The 14,161-nt window shown below is 46.0% G+C and overlaps 1 protein-coding gene across 4 annotated transcripts in view; it reads left to right on the plus strand.

Annotated features, from left to right (window-relative positions):
* The window catches only part of WDFY4 (WDFY family member 4), a 286,883-nt gene that overhangs the window by 33,231 nt on the left and 239,491 nt on the right, over positions 1–14,161 (plus strand). For 2 of the 4 annotated variants that reach the window (XR_011997478.1, XM_072739273.1), the window contains exons 6-11: positions 521–710; positions 2,529–2,718; positions 4,679–4,836; positions 6,421–6,873; positions 9,228–9,332; positions 11,106–11,296. Coding sequence is in view for 3 of the 4 variants with exons in the window: in XM_072739273.1 (XP_072595374.1) it covers positions 521–710; positions 2,529–2,718; positions 4,679–4,836; positions 6,421–6,873; positions 9,228–9,332; positions 11,106–11,296 (1,287 nt within the window). In the remaining variant the exon portion in view is untranslated. Of the gene's footprint in view, positions 1–520; positions 711–2,528; positions 2,719–4,678; positions 4,837–6,420; positions 6,874–9,224; positions 9,333–11,105; positions 11,297–14,161 lie in introns of all 4 variants that reach the window. The other 2 variants (XM_025989725.2, XM_072739274.1) reach the window with 1 other exon arrangement.

A 14,161-nucleotide genomic window follows, 5' to 3' on the forward strand; every position in this document is an offset into this window, starting at 1 on the left:
CACGAGTGAGGGGAGGGACAGAGGGAGAGGGAGAAGCAGACTCCCTGTTGAGCACAGAGCCCAGTGCTGGTTTGATCCTAGGACCTCGAGATCATGACCTGAGCTGAAGACAGATACATAACCAACTGAGCCACCCACGCGCCCAGAACACATCTCTCTTTAAATAGCATTGGGTCCTTTAATTCAATACTTTAACTTTTGATGGCATTTTTTCTGTGCTTCTATGTAAAAGGACACATCTCTAAGTCAAACTCTTCTTTGTTATTCTGAATTGGGAAGGGTAACGACTGCTTACAGAAGAGTAGGAGTGCAGACTTTAGCCCAAGTCCTGTCACCCTTTTCTAGGTGGCACTGCTGATTATGCTGTTCTAGGGGCAGAGGGTGACCCATACAACCCATCCTTTGTACTGAGACATATACCTTAAAGCTCTGGAAAAGTAGGAAAGAAATCTGCTATAGGAAGGAGGCTTCCTAACTAGGCATCTTTTTTTCTTTTCTTTCTTTCTTTTTTTTTTTCCAGATGTTGCTGAACATTTGCAATGAGTCTCAGGGTCTGGAGAGACTTCTATCAGGAAATGAACTCCAATCTCTAGTGATTGCCACTACCTGTCTTCGGGAACACAGCTGCTGCTTTTGGAAGGAGCCCACCTTCTGTGTGTTGAGGGCAATCTCCAAAGCCCAGAACCTTGGCATCATCCAGTATCTGCAGGGTATGACCCCAGGAGACCAGGACTGGGATGTGGGCCCACTTTCTAGAATGAGACCCTGGAACCAAAAGAAGATGAAAAAATAGCGTCTTTGTGGATGCCCATCTATGCCCAGTAGATGACCCTTTTATTGGGTTCCTTCACAACAGTGCGTTTATTATTTATTTTGGTGCTCCACTGGAGGAGGAATGGAAAGGGGAACTCATTTACTGCACACATGCTACCACACAGCCCCCCGCGCTGGGCCTGTTTGTATATTATCTCATCTATCTCTTTGAGATGGATATTAATGCCATTTTGTAATGGGGAAAACGGAGTCTGAGGGCAGAGGAACTTGCCAGCTCCCCAGCTCACAAGCAGGAGAATCACATTCTAAACCTGGAGATAATGGATCCAGTGCTTTTGGCTCTGCTCTAGGCAGCCTACGTAGGGGTTAAGGCCATAGATTCTGGAACCAGACAGCCAGGCTATGAACTCCAACTCTGTCCTCCTGTTGTCATAGCTGAGTGACCTTGGTTGGGTGCTTAAGTGCCTGTGTGCCTCAGTTCTTTTACATGTAAAATTGGGATAGTGAACCCTTGCCCTGTGACCTGTCTTCTTTCTGGGGCCTCCTATAACAGGGGGTGTCAACTGGTGGTAGCTGAGAGAGTTCAACAAGCCCATTGCCCTATTGTAATTGAGCCCAGGACCAAATGTCAGCCCCAGTTTAGGGACTCAAGGCTCCTGGTGAGGCTGGGGCCCAGGGGTAATGGCTCAGAGCTAAGCTGGGCCTGAGATATTCAGCAGCCCAGGTAACCCCTAGAGGCTGGAGTCAGGGACCCCTGAGAAAAAGCTGCGTGCATTGGTGGCAGGGGTCTCTCACTGTGTCCTTATTCTTAGCTTCCAAAATAATAAATTCATACCTTGGTGGGGAGACTGCCACCTGGAGCACTTGAGCCCAGGGCTCCCTTAGGTTTGGAATGGGTAGTTTCTGATGGGCATATAGGCTGAAGAGAAGGTTTGGAAGAAATGGCTGGCCTGGGGGTTACTCACCAAGCCTGAAGCTCTTGGGACTGACCTGCCCGGCATGCAGACTTTGGAGGGCATCTCAAGCCTTGAAGCTGAGGAATAGAGCATGTGCTACTTTGTTGCACTTTTCCTGATCCACTGGCATGGCTTTTCTGGCACTTAGGAGAGACTTCTCCCTAAAAACAGTGATCCATCAAAATGCAAATCCAGTGACACCTCTCTTCTGACTCAGATCTTCCCTTGGCTACTCACAGCTCTGGGTAACCAAGTTTCATGGTGAAAGCCCACATATGAGCTGGCCCTGCCTTCCCCTCCTCCCTTGTGGCCCACACTTCTGGGTGCCAAATCCCTGGGCACTTTAGTGGTAGAAACACACCATCTTCTGGTCTCTCACCTTCCTATATGCTCACATGTCCTTCCCTGAACGTTTTATCAGGCTTATCTCTGTGCATGTCCAGTGTTGCTCTTTTGAGAAGGTTTTTCTTGGTGCTCACCTCGGGCATCGTGTAGCTCACTACGTGATGGACCTGCTCCTCATGCCCCTGTGCATGCTGGGAATTAGGAGCACCTGGCTAAGACACTTCCTTCCTCTTCCTGTTTCACCTACTCTCCATCTGAGCCTGAGGAATGTGGCTCTTTGGAGGGCACTTCCTATGGAGAAGTCTTCTTGATTCAAAACCCAGCAGAAAAGTATTTCAAATGAATTCTTATTTTACATCTTGATATACACAGTTTAAAGGAGGGCGGGGAGGGGATGACCGTGACAGAAAAGCTACAGTGTCCAAACTCAACAGGGTTGTTTTCCTCCTGCAGTCATGGATTGTATCAAGCTCTCCGTTCAGAACCTCTCCAAGCTTGCAGAGAGCCTCCCCACTCCCGAGGTGAGCGAGGCAGTGAACCTCATCTTGGGCTTTGTGAAGGACTCCTACCCTGTCTCCTCGGCTCTGTTCCTAGAGTTTGAAAATGGGGAGGGCTACCCTCTGATCCTCAAAGTGTTACTTAGGTAAGTGGTTGCCCTTGGTGGAGGAGAAACTGCCAAAGTAGCATCTGGGGTCCTCAGTATCATCTGGGGGGGCTCTGGAGAAAGATATTGAGGCTTCTTTGGATGTCTTCTGAAACACAAATTTCCATAGAGGATGGCCAGAGAGACTTTTATTGCAAAAATAATTCAAGGTGCATCAGAGGTTGGGAGCCACTTCCTTTAGGAATTACCAAGTTCATCTGGTGGCGTATACTGCATGCATGCTCACTGGCTTGCCAGCCACCTATCAGAACCCACATCTCTGTGTTGGAGGGCTCTCTGGGACTGTTGTAATGAGCTCTGTCTATACAGTTGGGGGCTGGAAGTGCTGAGGAGTCGATAACCCCCAGAAGCAGATCTCAAACATAGACTGGCAGGAGTTGACTGATAAATACCCAGCAAAGTTGCCCTTTGAGTGGGATACCTCTACCCTGCCTTCCAGAGTCCCCAGGAACATTGCACTCCAGCTGCCCACAAGGCACCTACCTGATAATAATAATCAGGTTCTTTCCCTTGCAGTAGTTTCTGGTTCAACTCCCAAATAAACTACCTTCTCTCTCTCAAATCCTTGACTATGAGAAACCCAAATGAAGATACCATTGACCTGGGTCAGGACTAATCTCCTCCACTGTGACTTGCCAAATAATTTTCAGGTCGGGTCCAGGGACTAGATAAGAGAAGAGGTGGAAGTCAAAGACATTTCTTGATTGTTCTAACTTCTGTATTGCTCTTGGGAAGCTGCTTAAGGGCAGGGTCACATGCACTCCCTTGCTCTCTGCTCTGTGATTATAAAAAGCCATTCTTATCCATGGGTATGGCTTTCTACTGTGCTTCACAGATGTCAATGCAGTCAGGTTTCCAGTCTAAAGGAGTCAGTTGGATGAGGGGGCTGAAGCCCCAAAAGGATGTGATTAGATGACAATATCTTGAGGGTCTTCCTCCAAGGGGACACTAAGAATGAACGTTCCTGTTGGGTGACTAGGTTTTTCATTGTTGTGGATCATGGCCAACTGGCTACTGCTCCCACAGAGGTCTGCATCATAGCAGTTCCTAAACATTCCTTTGTTAAATGGGTGGTTTGTTTTCTCCAGACATCTTGTGGAAGCCAGGATGGGAAAATGAGCCTGTTTCAGGGAGTGCCCAGGAAGGACTCATCTCAGCACAGCGTGTTTTTTTTTTTTTTCTGCCTTACCTGAAGTCATGCTGCAAGCACTTTTGCTCTTGACAAGGCAAAGCTAGGATGATATTTGAGAGAGAAAGACCGGGCAGCCCTGGTGGCACAGCGGTTTAGCGCTGCCTTCAGACCAGGGTGTGGTCCTGGAGACCAGGGATCAAGTCCCGCATCAGGCTCCCTGCATGGAGCCTGCTTCTCCCTCTGCCTGTGTCTCTGTCTCTCTTTCCCTCTCTGTGTCTCTCATGAATAAATAAATAAATAATCTTTAAAAAAAGAGAGAGAGAGAGAGAGAGAGAGACCATCCTCCATAATAAGAGAAAGGTAGTCCACCTACACATAAGCAGCTAACAATGAAAATAATACTCAACCTTGACATAAGCATAAGGAAGTCTCATAAAGCTTGATTACCTCCCTAGATGTTTTGTTTGCCCATTTGAAATATTAAACCTCTCATTTTGGGGCTGCCTCTGCTCTGTTGGTGTATATGTCTTTTGGGAGTGGGTTCAGACATAGAAAGCAGCCTTCCCATGAGCAAAATGCTATAGGTGTTCACAGGTTTCTCCCTATTCTGATTGCATGTCCTTATACCTAAGGCTGACATTTGCAGAGTGACCTTTATCCAGGGCATTCCCCTTGTCTTTTGGTGCTGAATTGGTGGAGACCTTTGGGGGCCTGGCTTTGCCTCTGCATCCCTGGGAGGAGCGGCATAGGCAAACATGGCTGCCCCATCCAAGAAGTCCATGGGGCTGACCTGGTCTGTCCCCACAGGTATGATGGGCTGACGCAGAGTGAAGTGGACCCCCACCTGGAGGAGCTCCTCGAGCTGCTGGTGTGGCTGACGACCTGTGGCAGGTCAGAGCTGAAGGTGTTTGACAGTGTCATGTACCCTCAGCTGGAAGGCTTCAAGTTCCACCACGAGGCTTCTGGTGGGTCATCTTATGTCTCTAGGGGCCGGCACGGCTGGCACTGTGCTCTGACAAATGCTGCACAGGTCTTTCCCTGACTCTTTGTGAAGAAACAAACACTTGGCAACAGTCAGTGATTCTGTCATATCTTTGTGGAGATTACCTATCGCTTTTAACTCTCTCCTTTTAAGGCTTTTTTAGATGCCTTGGTGGGACTTAGAGGCAGAGGTGTTTGCTTAATGAGGGTAAGGGCCCTCTCAGGTAACGGAGGGAGACGCTGACCTCCACCCCTACTTCTGTTGTGATTTACTCTGCAACACGTCCTCATATATTAGATGAGGACTAATGGCCCCCAAACACCCCCTGCCCCCAGGCTCAGCCTCGGGGCCTCCTCAGTTCTTTGAGATTGGTTGGTTATTGGATTGATAACTCTGTGCAGCAGTCATTCTTCCCCCTGGGAGGTACCAGTGTGACCAGGCAGGTATCTGCTCCCTAAAATTTCTCTGTAGAGACTGTCACACTTACAGCAAACCATAATCTCATCCAAAACTGGCTGATACATGCATCAGGGACAATGGTGACACCAGGCAGGTGGGGTTGGGTCTGTCTGGGTTATAGTCAGGAAACCCTGCCCAGAAGGCCCCATTCAAGGGGGGGGCTTCAAGGCTCAGAGTGGGTGGCCCAGGTAGAAAGGAAGAGGATAAAGTTCAAAGGCAGAAAGGACAGTCTGGGGAAAGAAGTGGTGACCGCAAACATCCAGGTGAGTCTGGGGAAATGGGCACAGAGACGGGAGTGGGCCAGAGTGTGGAGGCTTCAAAGATGCCAGGTCAGTTTAGAAAGGGTCTTGGCACAGAACTCCAGCAGGTGCACAGGGACGTGTCTGGATCGGAGGAGAATTTCAGGAACATCTCTGGGAGCTGAGGCAGAGAGGGCTGGAGACAGGGAGTTCTCTGATGGAGTGTCTCCCGGGCAAGAGACAATGAGGCTTCACCTTTGAGGTGGAGAGAAAGGAGGGGACGGCTTCGGAAGGTGCCCCTGTTTAATTGCTTGGCTAAAAATGAAACTGACTTTGCTTAGTCATCTTTCCCATCATTTGATTTTAATTGATTAAAACCAACCCTCCAACCCAACACTGCCCAAAGGAAATATAATGCGAGACATATCACATAATTTTAAATGGTTTAGTAGCCATATTTTACAAAAATGAGAAGAAACAGGTTATTTTTCATAATGTTTTATTTATTTAACTGAATATATCCAAAATATTACCATTTCAACATGTGGTCAATAAAAATCATTGTTAATGGCATTTTCGGGCCTTCTTTTCTTTTCGCTATGTCTTAGAAATCCCACATCCATTCTTATGCTCAGGGAACTTCCCAGTTCCCAGGGTGGCCACATTTCCAGTGCTCAGTGAGCCACCGCATCTTGGACAATGCACTCACACTCTGGGCAGCTGGCTTTTCTGGACTTCTGATAGACATTTACCCATGGGAGCTAGAAATAGACACTAGGAGTGGTATTTCCTAATGGTGATGCAAGGATGGGTTTCCAGGCATAGGCTGGAGAAATGACCTGCAGGATTATTCCTTCTTCCATCTTCAGGAGTGACTGTTAAGAATCTCCAGGCCTTCCAAGTCCTACAGAACGTTTTCCACAAAGCCAGCAGCCCTGCCCTCTGCACCAAAGTCCTGTCAGCCATCAGGACCATGTGGTCCTGGAACGCCCGCAACTTCTTCCTGCTGGAGTGGACGCTGCAGCCCATCTCACAGTTCGTGGAGATTGTGCCCCGGAAGCCAGCCCCAGTGCAGAAGTACTTCTTCCAGCTGCTGGAGGCTCTGGTGTTCGAGCTGCATTATGTGCCCCACGAGATCCTGCGGAAGGTGCAGTGCCTAATCAAGGAGAGCCCTGAATCACCCTGCACCCTTGTGGCCCTGCAGAGTGTCCTCAGGATAGCCAGCAGGGACCTGCTCTTCACTGACATCTTTCGGGACTCGGGTCTCCTGGGCCTGCTGCTGGCCCAACTGCGGAAGCGGGCCAAGATCCTGAGGAAGTCAGGTGCCTCCCAGGAGTGTCGGGTGGGGTAGGGGGAGCAGACTGAAGTGGGGGGGGGAGCTCTGCGTGCCACTGTGCTACTCATTAATGTAACAGAGTGAGCATGCTCTTGTCACCTGGCACCATGAGGGTTGGAGAAGGTATCTCAGGGTGTGTGGCTTCACAGAGTCAGCAGCCAGCCTCTCTAGTTCCTGTAACTGGACTGACCTTCCCCATGAAGAGGCCAGAGGGATGGGTATGACTTTGATGTGGCTACTCAGGCCTGATGAATTCTTAGCTTACAGATATCTCCTGCACTAGGTAGTGTCTGAGTGTGGAGATGGAGACGTCAGGGGAGCCAGGATGCTCAGAGTCCTGGGGCTCTGGCAGGGCAGAGGGCGAGGGACAAGCGCGCATGTGTCTATGTGTGTTTGGGGTTTGGTGGGTGGTGTCAGCTGGTATAGGGCCTCCTGGTGCTCTCAGGCCCCAGGGTCTTCCTCTTGGAGCATCGACCCCTGCCATCCACTCTGCCCTCCAAATCTTGTCCCACTTTTGTGTGCCCTGCTGGGCTCTGCACCTGTGGCTCTTTGGCAATGTCCCCTCACTCCCACCTGGGTCCTGAGCTCTCTACCTCAGCGACCTCTGTTCCCCCCCGCAGGGCTTCAGGCTCTCTTCTGTCCAGGGCTCTTTCACTGCTTCACCACACCCCAAACACATATCCTGCTGTGTGGTTTGTCCACAACCCCCACCTCCACCAACCTGCAAATAGGAGCCAGGAACTGTGAAATCTTTCCCAGTTCTTCCTGGCTTTCCTTCCATCTGTCTACACCTGCCTGTCTGGGATTTCAGCCTGGAGAAGACACAGTAGGGCCCTGAATTTAGCCACTTATATCTCCCCACCTTTTTGGCCTTTACTTCTGCTGCTGCACCGGCTGGAAGGGGCTAAGGGCTCCCTAGCCATTGGCTGCTTTTGGAATTGAACTTCAGACTCAAGCCAAAGTCAGCAGTCTGTCTGTTCCCTGGGCCTATTTCAGGGGAAGAAGCTGTGGGGAGAGACTGTGGGCCTGGGGGCCAGGCAGCCCTAGTTGGGTATCCTGGTTATGTTAGTTATGAGCTGAATGATCCTGAGCAAGTTACTTAACCTCTCTGAGCTGGTTTCCTCCTCTGTTAAATGGGTGCAAGAATGTCTACCACATAAGGATGTGGTCAGCATTAAGTGAGGAAGTACTGAGAGGGTCTCTTTGCATCATAGGTGCTCAAGAAACATTAGCTGTCTTCTCCCCTGTAGCTTCTGTGGTAGCACATGGGGAACTGAGACAGACAGACACTTTCAGGAGGCCAGGAAGGACTCACATATCCTGGGAGTGTTTGCAAACAGAGTCAAGATTGAGGATGGGGCGCTCCCATCTTTACATATCTGGGCCTGTGAGCTGGGCCTTGGAGAGTATTTTATCATGTGCTCTTTTCTGATGCCCTTTTCACAGTCTTTTTGTTTAAAGTTTCTGTGTTACCTTTCTGTGTATTGCTTCTCAGCATCCTGATATTGAATTTGCTTTTAAATCCAATCCCCAAACCTATGACCATTCCCAGAAGAACCTGAACTTTCTTGTGAGCTCACACATCCTGTCCTACTTTGTGATATTGTTATAGTGTGATAATACTATTTGTGTTTCTGTTGTTACAGTGTCTAGTGTCTAGAGTTTCTATTGTTTCTTATTCTTCTTAGATACTTGTCTCCTGGTTAATAAAGTCTTCATTCATTCATTCATTCATTCATTCATTCCCCCAAATGGGTATTGAGCTTCCCTCTTGTGTCAGGCACTTTTCTGGCACTTGAGATTCAATAGTGAACACATAGGCCTGGCTTGCCCTCATGAATCTAATGGAAACACCCATCCACTCCAGAATCTGTCAGGCCTCTCCACACCTCAGGTGTGAGCTGGCAGTCCTCCCTCCCAGGAATGAATGGCAAAATATAAAACTGTTCAAAGGAAAGTCAAAGACATGGGTTTTGGACATTATTTAGAGTAGTGGTTCTCAAAGAGTGGTCCTCACACCAGGTCCATAAGCATCATCTGAGAACTTTAAAAAATTGCAGTTATAGAGTCCCACTTAAGATCTCTTAAGCTAGAAACTCTGAGGGGGAATTCCAGCTGGATTTTAGCAAGACCTCCAGGGGGTTTTGATGTGCTTAAGTTGGAGATCCATGGCTATGAGGAGTTGTCGGGTAACTTCTCATGAACTGCGATGAACATTCCCTTATAATAGAAGCATTATGTTTTCATTCCCTTAAGAGTATAAAAAGCTAATGGAATCAGAGATTTGGGGTCATATCATATGTACTTAAGATTTTATTTGTTGCTTCTTAAACACAGCAGGAAACAAAGAGTCCATGCTTGGTGTTCAGGATACAGAGAGAGAACTGACATGTGTGATGCTGAGAACTGTGGTCATGCTTCTGAGAGGCTCAGTACGGAATGCAGGTAAGGATGGTACCAAACTCATCTTGTCACTGCTTGGCAAAACATTAGCTATCTTCGGTGATTTTTGTCACTGTTCTGAGGTTATACCCAAGGAATAACCTACACTGAAGCTGTGGCTAATATCCATTTGCTGGTTGATGTCCATTGATCATCATTAGATTTGTAGACATCTTGGTTGACAGCTTTTACTTTTAAGGTTACTAAGTGGGGTTTGGATAGAGGTATCCTAAGGAGATATTCTAAATTTATAAGACCACAGAGTATTCCCACCACCCTAAGTAAAAATCTATTAACATCCTCAGCACTGATGAAAGTGCTTTTAAAAAAATCTGAATTATAAAGTATAGGTAAAAAAACTAACCATTTTTTAAAAAAGGATTTTATTTATTTGACATACAGAGAGAGAGCACACAAGCAGGGGGAGCAACAGGCAGAGGGAGAGGGAGAAGCAGGCTTTCTGCTGAGCAGGGAGCCTGATGCAGGGCTTGATCCAGGACCCTGGGATCATGACCTGAGCCAAAGGCAGATGCTTAACTGACTGAGCCATCCAGACACCCCCAAAATGAATTATTTTTCAAAGGCTTCCATTTCAGCCCATGATGAACTTAGGAGCTCCATCCATCCAAAACATCTTTAGCTTCCAAAGATCATGTGATTTCCATGCTTTAAAAAAATAGGTGCATTAACTATGCATGTGTATATATTTTGTTATGAAGCAGATATATCAACAAAATGATATCAGTGGGTTTGGTGATTTGGAGTGTCTTTATCTGAGCCCCTCATAGATCAATGAAACCTAGTGTGAATGATTATTTCATATGCAGAGAGTCTCTGATGTTAAACTATAAAAGATTCCCTGGAGGTACTGGTTAAAATGCATATTCCTAGGCTCACTCTCAGAGATTTACTCTCAGAGTAGCAGGTCAAAGTAGACCTCAGGAATCTACTTTTTTCTTTTTTTTTTTTTTAAGTGGACTCCACACCCAGCATTGAGCTCAGTTCAGGGCTTGAACTCAAGTTTATGAGATCAAGAGTTGGATGCTTAACTGGGCCACCCAAGTACCCCAGGAGTGTGCTTTACAACAGGCTTCCAAGGTATAGGGGTGCCTGAGCCATAATTGTAGAAGTCCTGTCTCAATTAACCAGCTCACATCCACATCATGCCACTCGAATGACTCAGCTACTTCCTAGTTCTTATTCTACACATGATCACACCAAATATCAATCCTGAAGAAGACATTCTTAGGATTATTTTTAAACAAAAGCATACCAGTAGTCAAAGTTCTTTAATCCCCCCACTCCAGGAAACTAGCTCAGAATTAAATGTTCGTAACTTCAATTCTGGTTTGTTTTCAGTAAAAATTTTGACAGAGAAGAGAGATAACTGCTATTGACCCTGGATTAGAGTATTAAGTAGCAATAAAAGACAGAGGTATTGTATAGTTAAAGTTTGTAGTAACTAGGTTTCTAAAAAAAATTCACTGGAAAAGTTTTTGAAAAAAACTTTCAAAACCAGAATTTTCATTGAATAAAAAAAAAAAGGTTTTATTCCTTGCTTTTTTTTTTTTTTAAATTGCTTCAGCTTCTCTTTTCCCCTTCTCATTTTAGCAGTGGGTATCGATTTTGGGGGGAAAAAGAGTTTCTAATGGGCAGAGGACACATATAAAGGGAGCAAAACAAACCTGGATGTTGTAAGAGAAAGTTTTCTTGTCATTAAAGCTAAGGTGCTGAAGCCCCATTGCTCTAGCCCCACACTGTCTGTCTGGTCCACAGTTGTCCTGAAAGACCACGGCATGGTGCCCTTCATCAAGATCTTCCTGGATGATGGGTGGTACCGGGAAGCCTCACTCAGCATCTTAGAGCAACTCTCACTCATCAATGCGGAGGAGTACATGAGCATCATTGTGGGCGCTCTGTGCTCGTCCACTCAAGGGGAGCTGCAGTTGAAACTGGACCTTCTACAGGTGATATCAGGTCTTCCTTTATGATGGGCTTTCCCATGGACAGGTAATAGATGATCGACATTTGCACAAGTGTTCACTCAGCCACTGCGTCGTCCAGGTAGGGTAGTGCTAGCTGCTGTCACGAAGAAATCCCACATCCTTAGTAGCCTGATACACTGGGAGTTTCTTTCCTATGTATTGTCCAATCAGTGATATGGGGAGGGGGTTGCTCTTCAGGGACAGCTGTTACCTGGGCATCTCATCCAGCTAGCAGACAAAGAAAGGAGCATGGAGAATTGCACTAGGTGGTTTGCAGGCCTGGAACTAGCACACGTTAACTTCTGTCCAGCTTTCTTCGGGCACAACTCATTTGGATACAAAGAGTGCTGGCAAATGTAATTTGGCTGGGCAGCCACTTCACAGCAACACTATAAAGTGTGGACATGGAGTATGAATCAGCAGTGACAAAGCAGCTGCCTTGTTTACTTGACCAACATTTAGTGAGTGTGTACCCACTAGCATCCTGATGCCGAGTGCCTGGGACACATAGCCATCTGGGAGCTCATAGACTAGAGCTCATAAGAAGTGAGCAATAATTGCAATACAGTGTGGTAATGCCCTGGAAGGTCCTGAGTGCAGGCTGCCTTGGGAGCAGAGGAGTAGGAGAGACCAGTCCTGCTGTGCTTGTTGAGGAAGGTTCTCAGAGGAGGGTATTTGAGCTAGGAAGAGGATGTAAGGGGCAGGCAGAGACATGGCCACAGAGGACATAGCGGGAGGAGTAAAATCAGGGTGTTACCTTCGGGAAACAAAGATGAGTATAGGTTTTTGTTTTTGTAATATTGTTAATATAATAATGTTAATGTAATATTGTTAACTGTGTCAAATAATCTTAACATGGTTAAAATGATAACAAATGTCATCACCACCGTCCCTTCTGCCTTACAATTTTATTGTTCTTGCTTTTCCATTCCTTTTGTCTTTGTGGCCTTACACATTTTTAAAAATTTCCTTTTTTGGGGGTCATATTCTGTTTAAGAGAAGAGCATATGTAAATGCAAGTATCTCCCAGGGAGCTGACTTGGGGACCTCTCATCTATATGTGCAACACAACCCCATGCAAAACACACGCTCATGTTTCAGTCATGGTCATTGGTGAATTTTAAAAAATAGAGTTTGTCTGACTTCCAAAATTAAACCATCAGGCTTACTCAGCCATGACTATTTCTATACTACATCATTTTAACATTTAGAGAATTGTTCTTAGTTTCTTTTACCTACTTATTCTCTGCAAAGCCAGTCACTGTCATGTGATTCTCAGACACTTATGTTCTCATCATCACATGGCCTGAGCTTACATGCTTGGCATGGTTGAGTCATCATAAGAAGCCTATCCAAAAGTGACATGATGACCATAATTACTATGCATTTCACAGATGACAAGACTCAAAACAGTGATTTAGTTATAGAGCCAAAGAAATCAGTTTTACACGAAATAAAACTAGACTTATATGAAACAAAAAGTTAACTGTCTTTTGAAAGATACTAGAGTCTCTTGATTATGTGAGGTAAAGGGACTGAGAGGATCATATAGGAGAGAGTAAGGGAGAGAGATATTAAGAATTAAAGGCAATTTACAGCCCAGAAAGACTTTAGCTTCATGTGGTCCTATCTCAATGTTCCAGCATGGCTATGTCCAGAAAGTATCTAATATATCAATTGTGAGTTGAACTTGAATTTAAGAATAATGACTTAAATCTAGGGATCTTCCTCTTTAGCCTGCTTTTTATTACATTTTTTCTCACATGTCTATCTTCAGCCTGATTCACATGAGCCTCATTCTGATAAGCAATAGAGAAGGCATAACCAAAGTAGTCAGGACTTTGGTTTCCTAGTGGATGAGTAATTGGAGTCCCCAGATATTTCTGATATTTTCATATTGAAAGTCAAACAGATCCACAGAGAGGAAAGTTTTGGCTTTACTTTGCTTGGAGAGAACAAATGTTTCTGTGTCTGCTATAGAGTACTCTGCTTTGCTCATGAAAAGTTCATCTTATTTCCTCTGAAGCCCAGAGGCACCTTATTGGAGTGTCTGCCCTGGGTAATAAGACTGAATTTCTAGAATTAGCAATGTAAAGTCTTCATGGTGTTTTACAGATTCAATATCATTTCAGAACCACACTATCAAGGGATTAACACTGTGTAAACTTATTTAACAAAGTCATACCTTATGTTCAATGTACCATCTTCTCCCTGGCTGCCAAGTCACTGTTGAGTGGTTAGGGGGTGGCTCCTGGAGCTGCTAGGGCTCTCCTGGGACCAGGTCTATTGACACATTGTTCTTCCAGTGGGTGTTGGGGAGACATGGGGTTGTTCTTGACTTGTCCCCCACTGAGTCATGGGAGTGACTCTCCAGTGTTTGCTGGAGTCTGATATCTATATCTGCATTTGTTCTAAGTATCTTGGGAATCTGTAGGAACTTTAGAAACAAAGATGTTAAATTAGCTCTTTCTGGCTGGATCTCCATTATTAGAAGTTGACTGTAGACTCTGCCCAAAGCACTGTGCCTGCAAAGTAAGTCAGATATAGGATGAGGGGGAAATGATGGAATGGGGTGACCTCAAAGGTATCCTCTGCCCCCCCCCACCACCAAAGTTTTGCCATCTCTGACATGCATTTATATCCAGGTGTGACTCTTACTCCCCTTCCCTGAGGCAGTTAGCCAAATGCTTTGGAGGAGAGAATTCCTCCAGAAACACCCAACTTCAGGCAGTTGTTTCTAAAATCCAGTGCTGCTTCCATATCAATGCACAAGCACATGTGACTTCACCACCTAATCCTGGCAAATGATAATTGAGTTAAAGAATAATGTAAGCAAATGAATTTCCT

The sequence above is a fragment of the Vulpes vulpes genome, chromosome 15 (genome assembly GCF_048418805.1).
Source record: "Vulpes vulpes isolate BD-2025 chromosome 15, VulVul3, whole genome shotgun sequence".
Lineage (NCBI taxonomy): Eukaryota > Metazoa > Chordata > Mammalia > Carnivora > Canidae > Vulpes > Vulpes vulpes.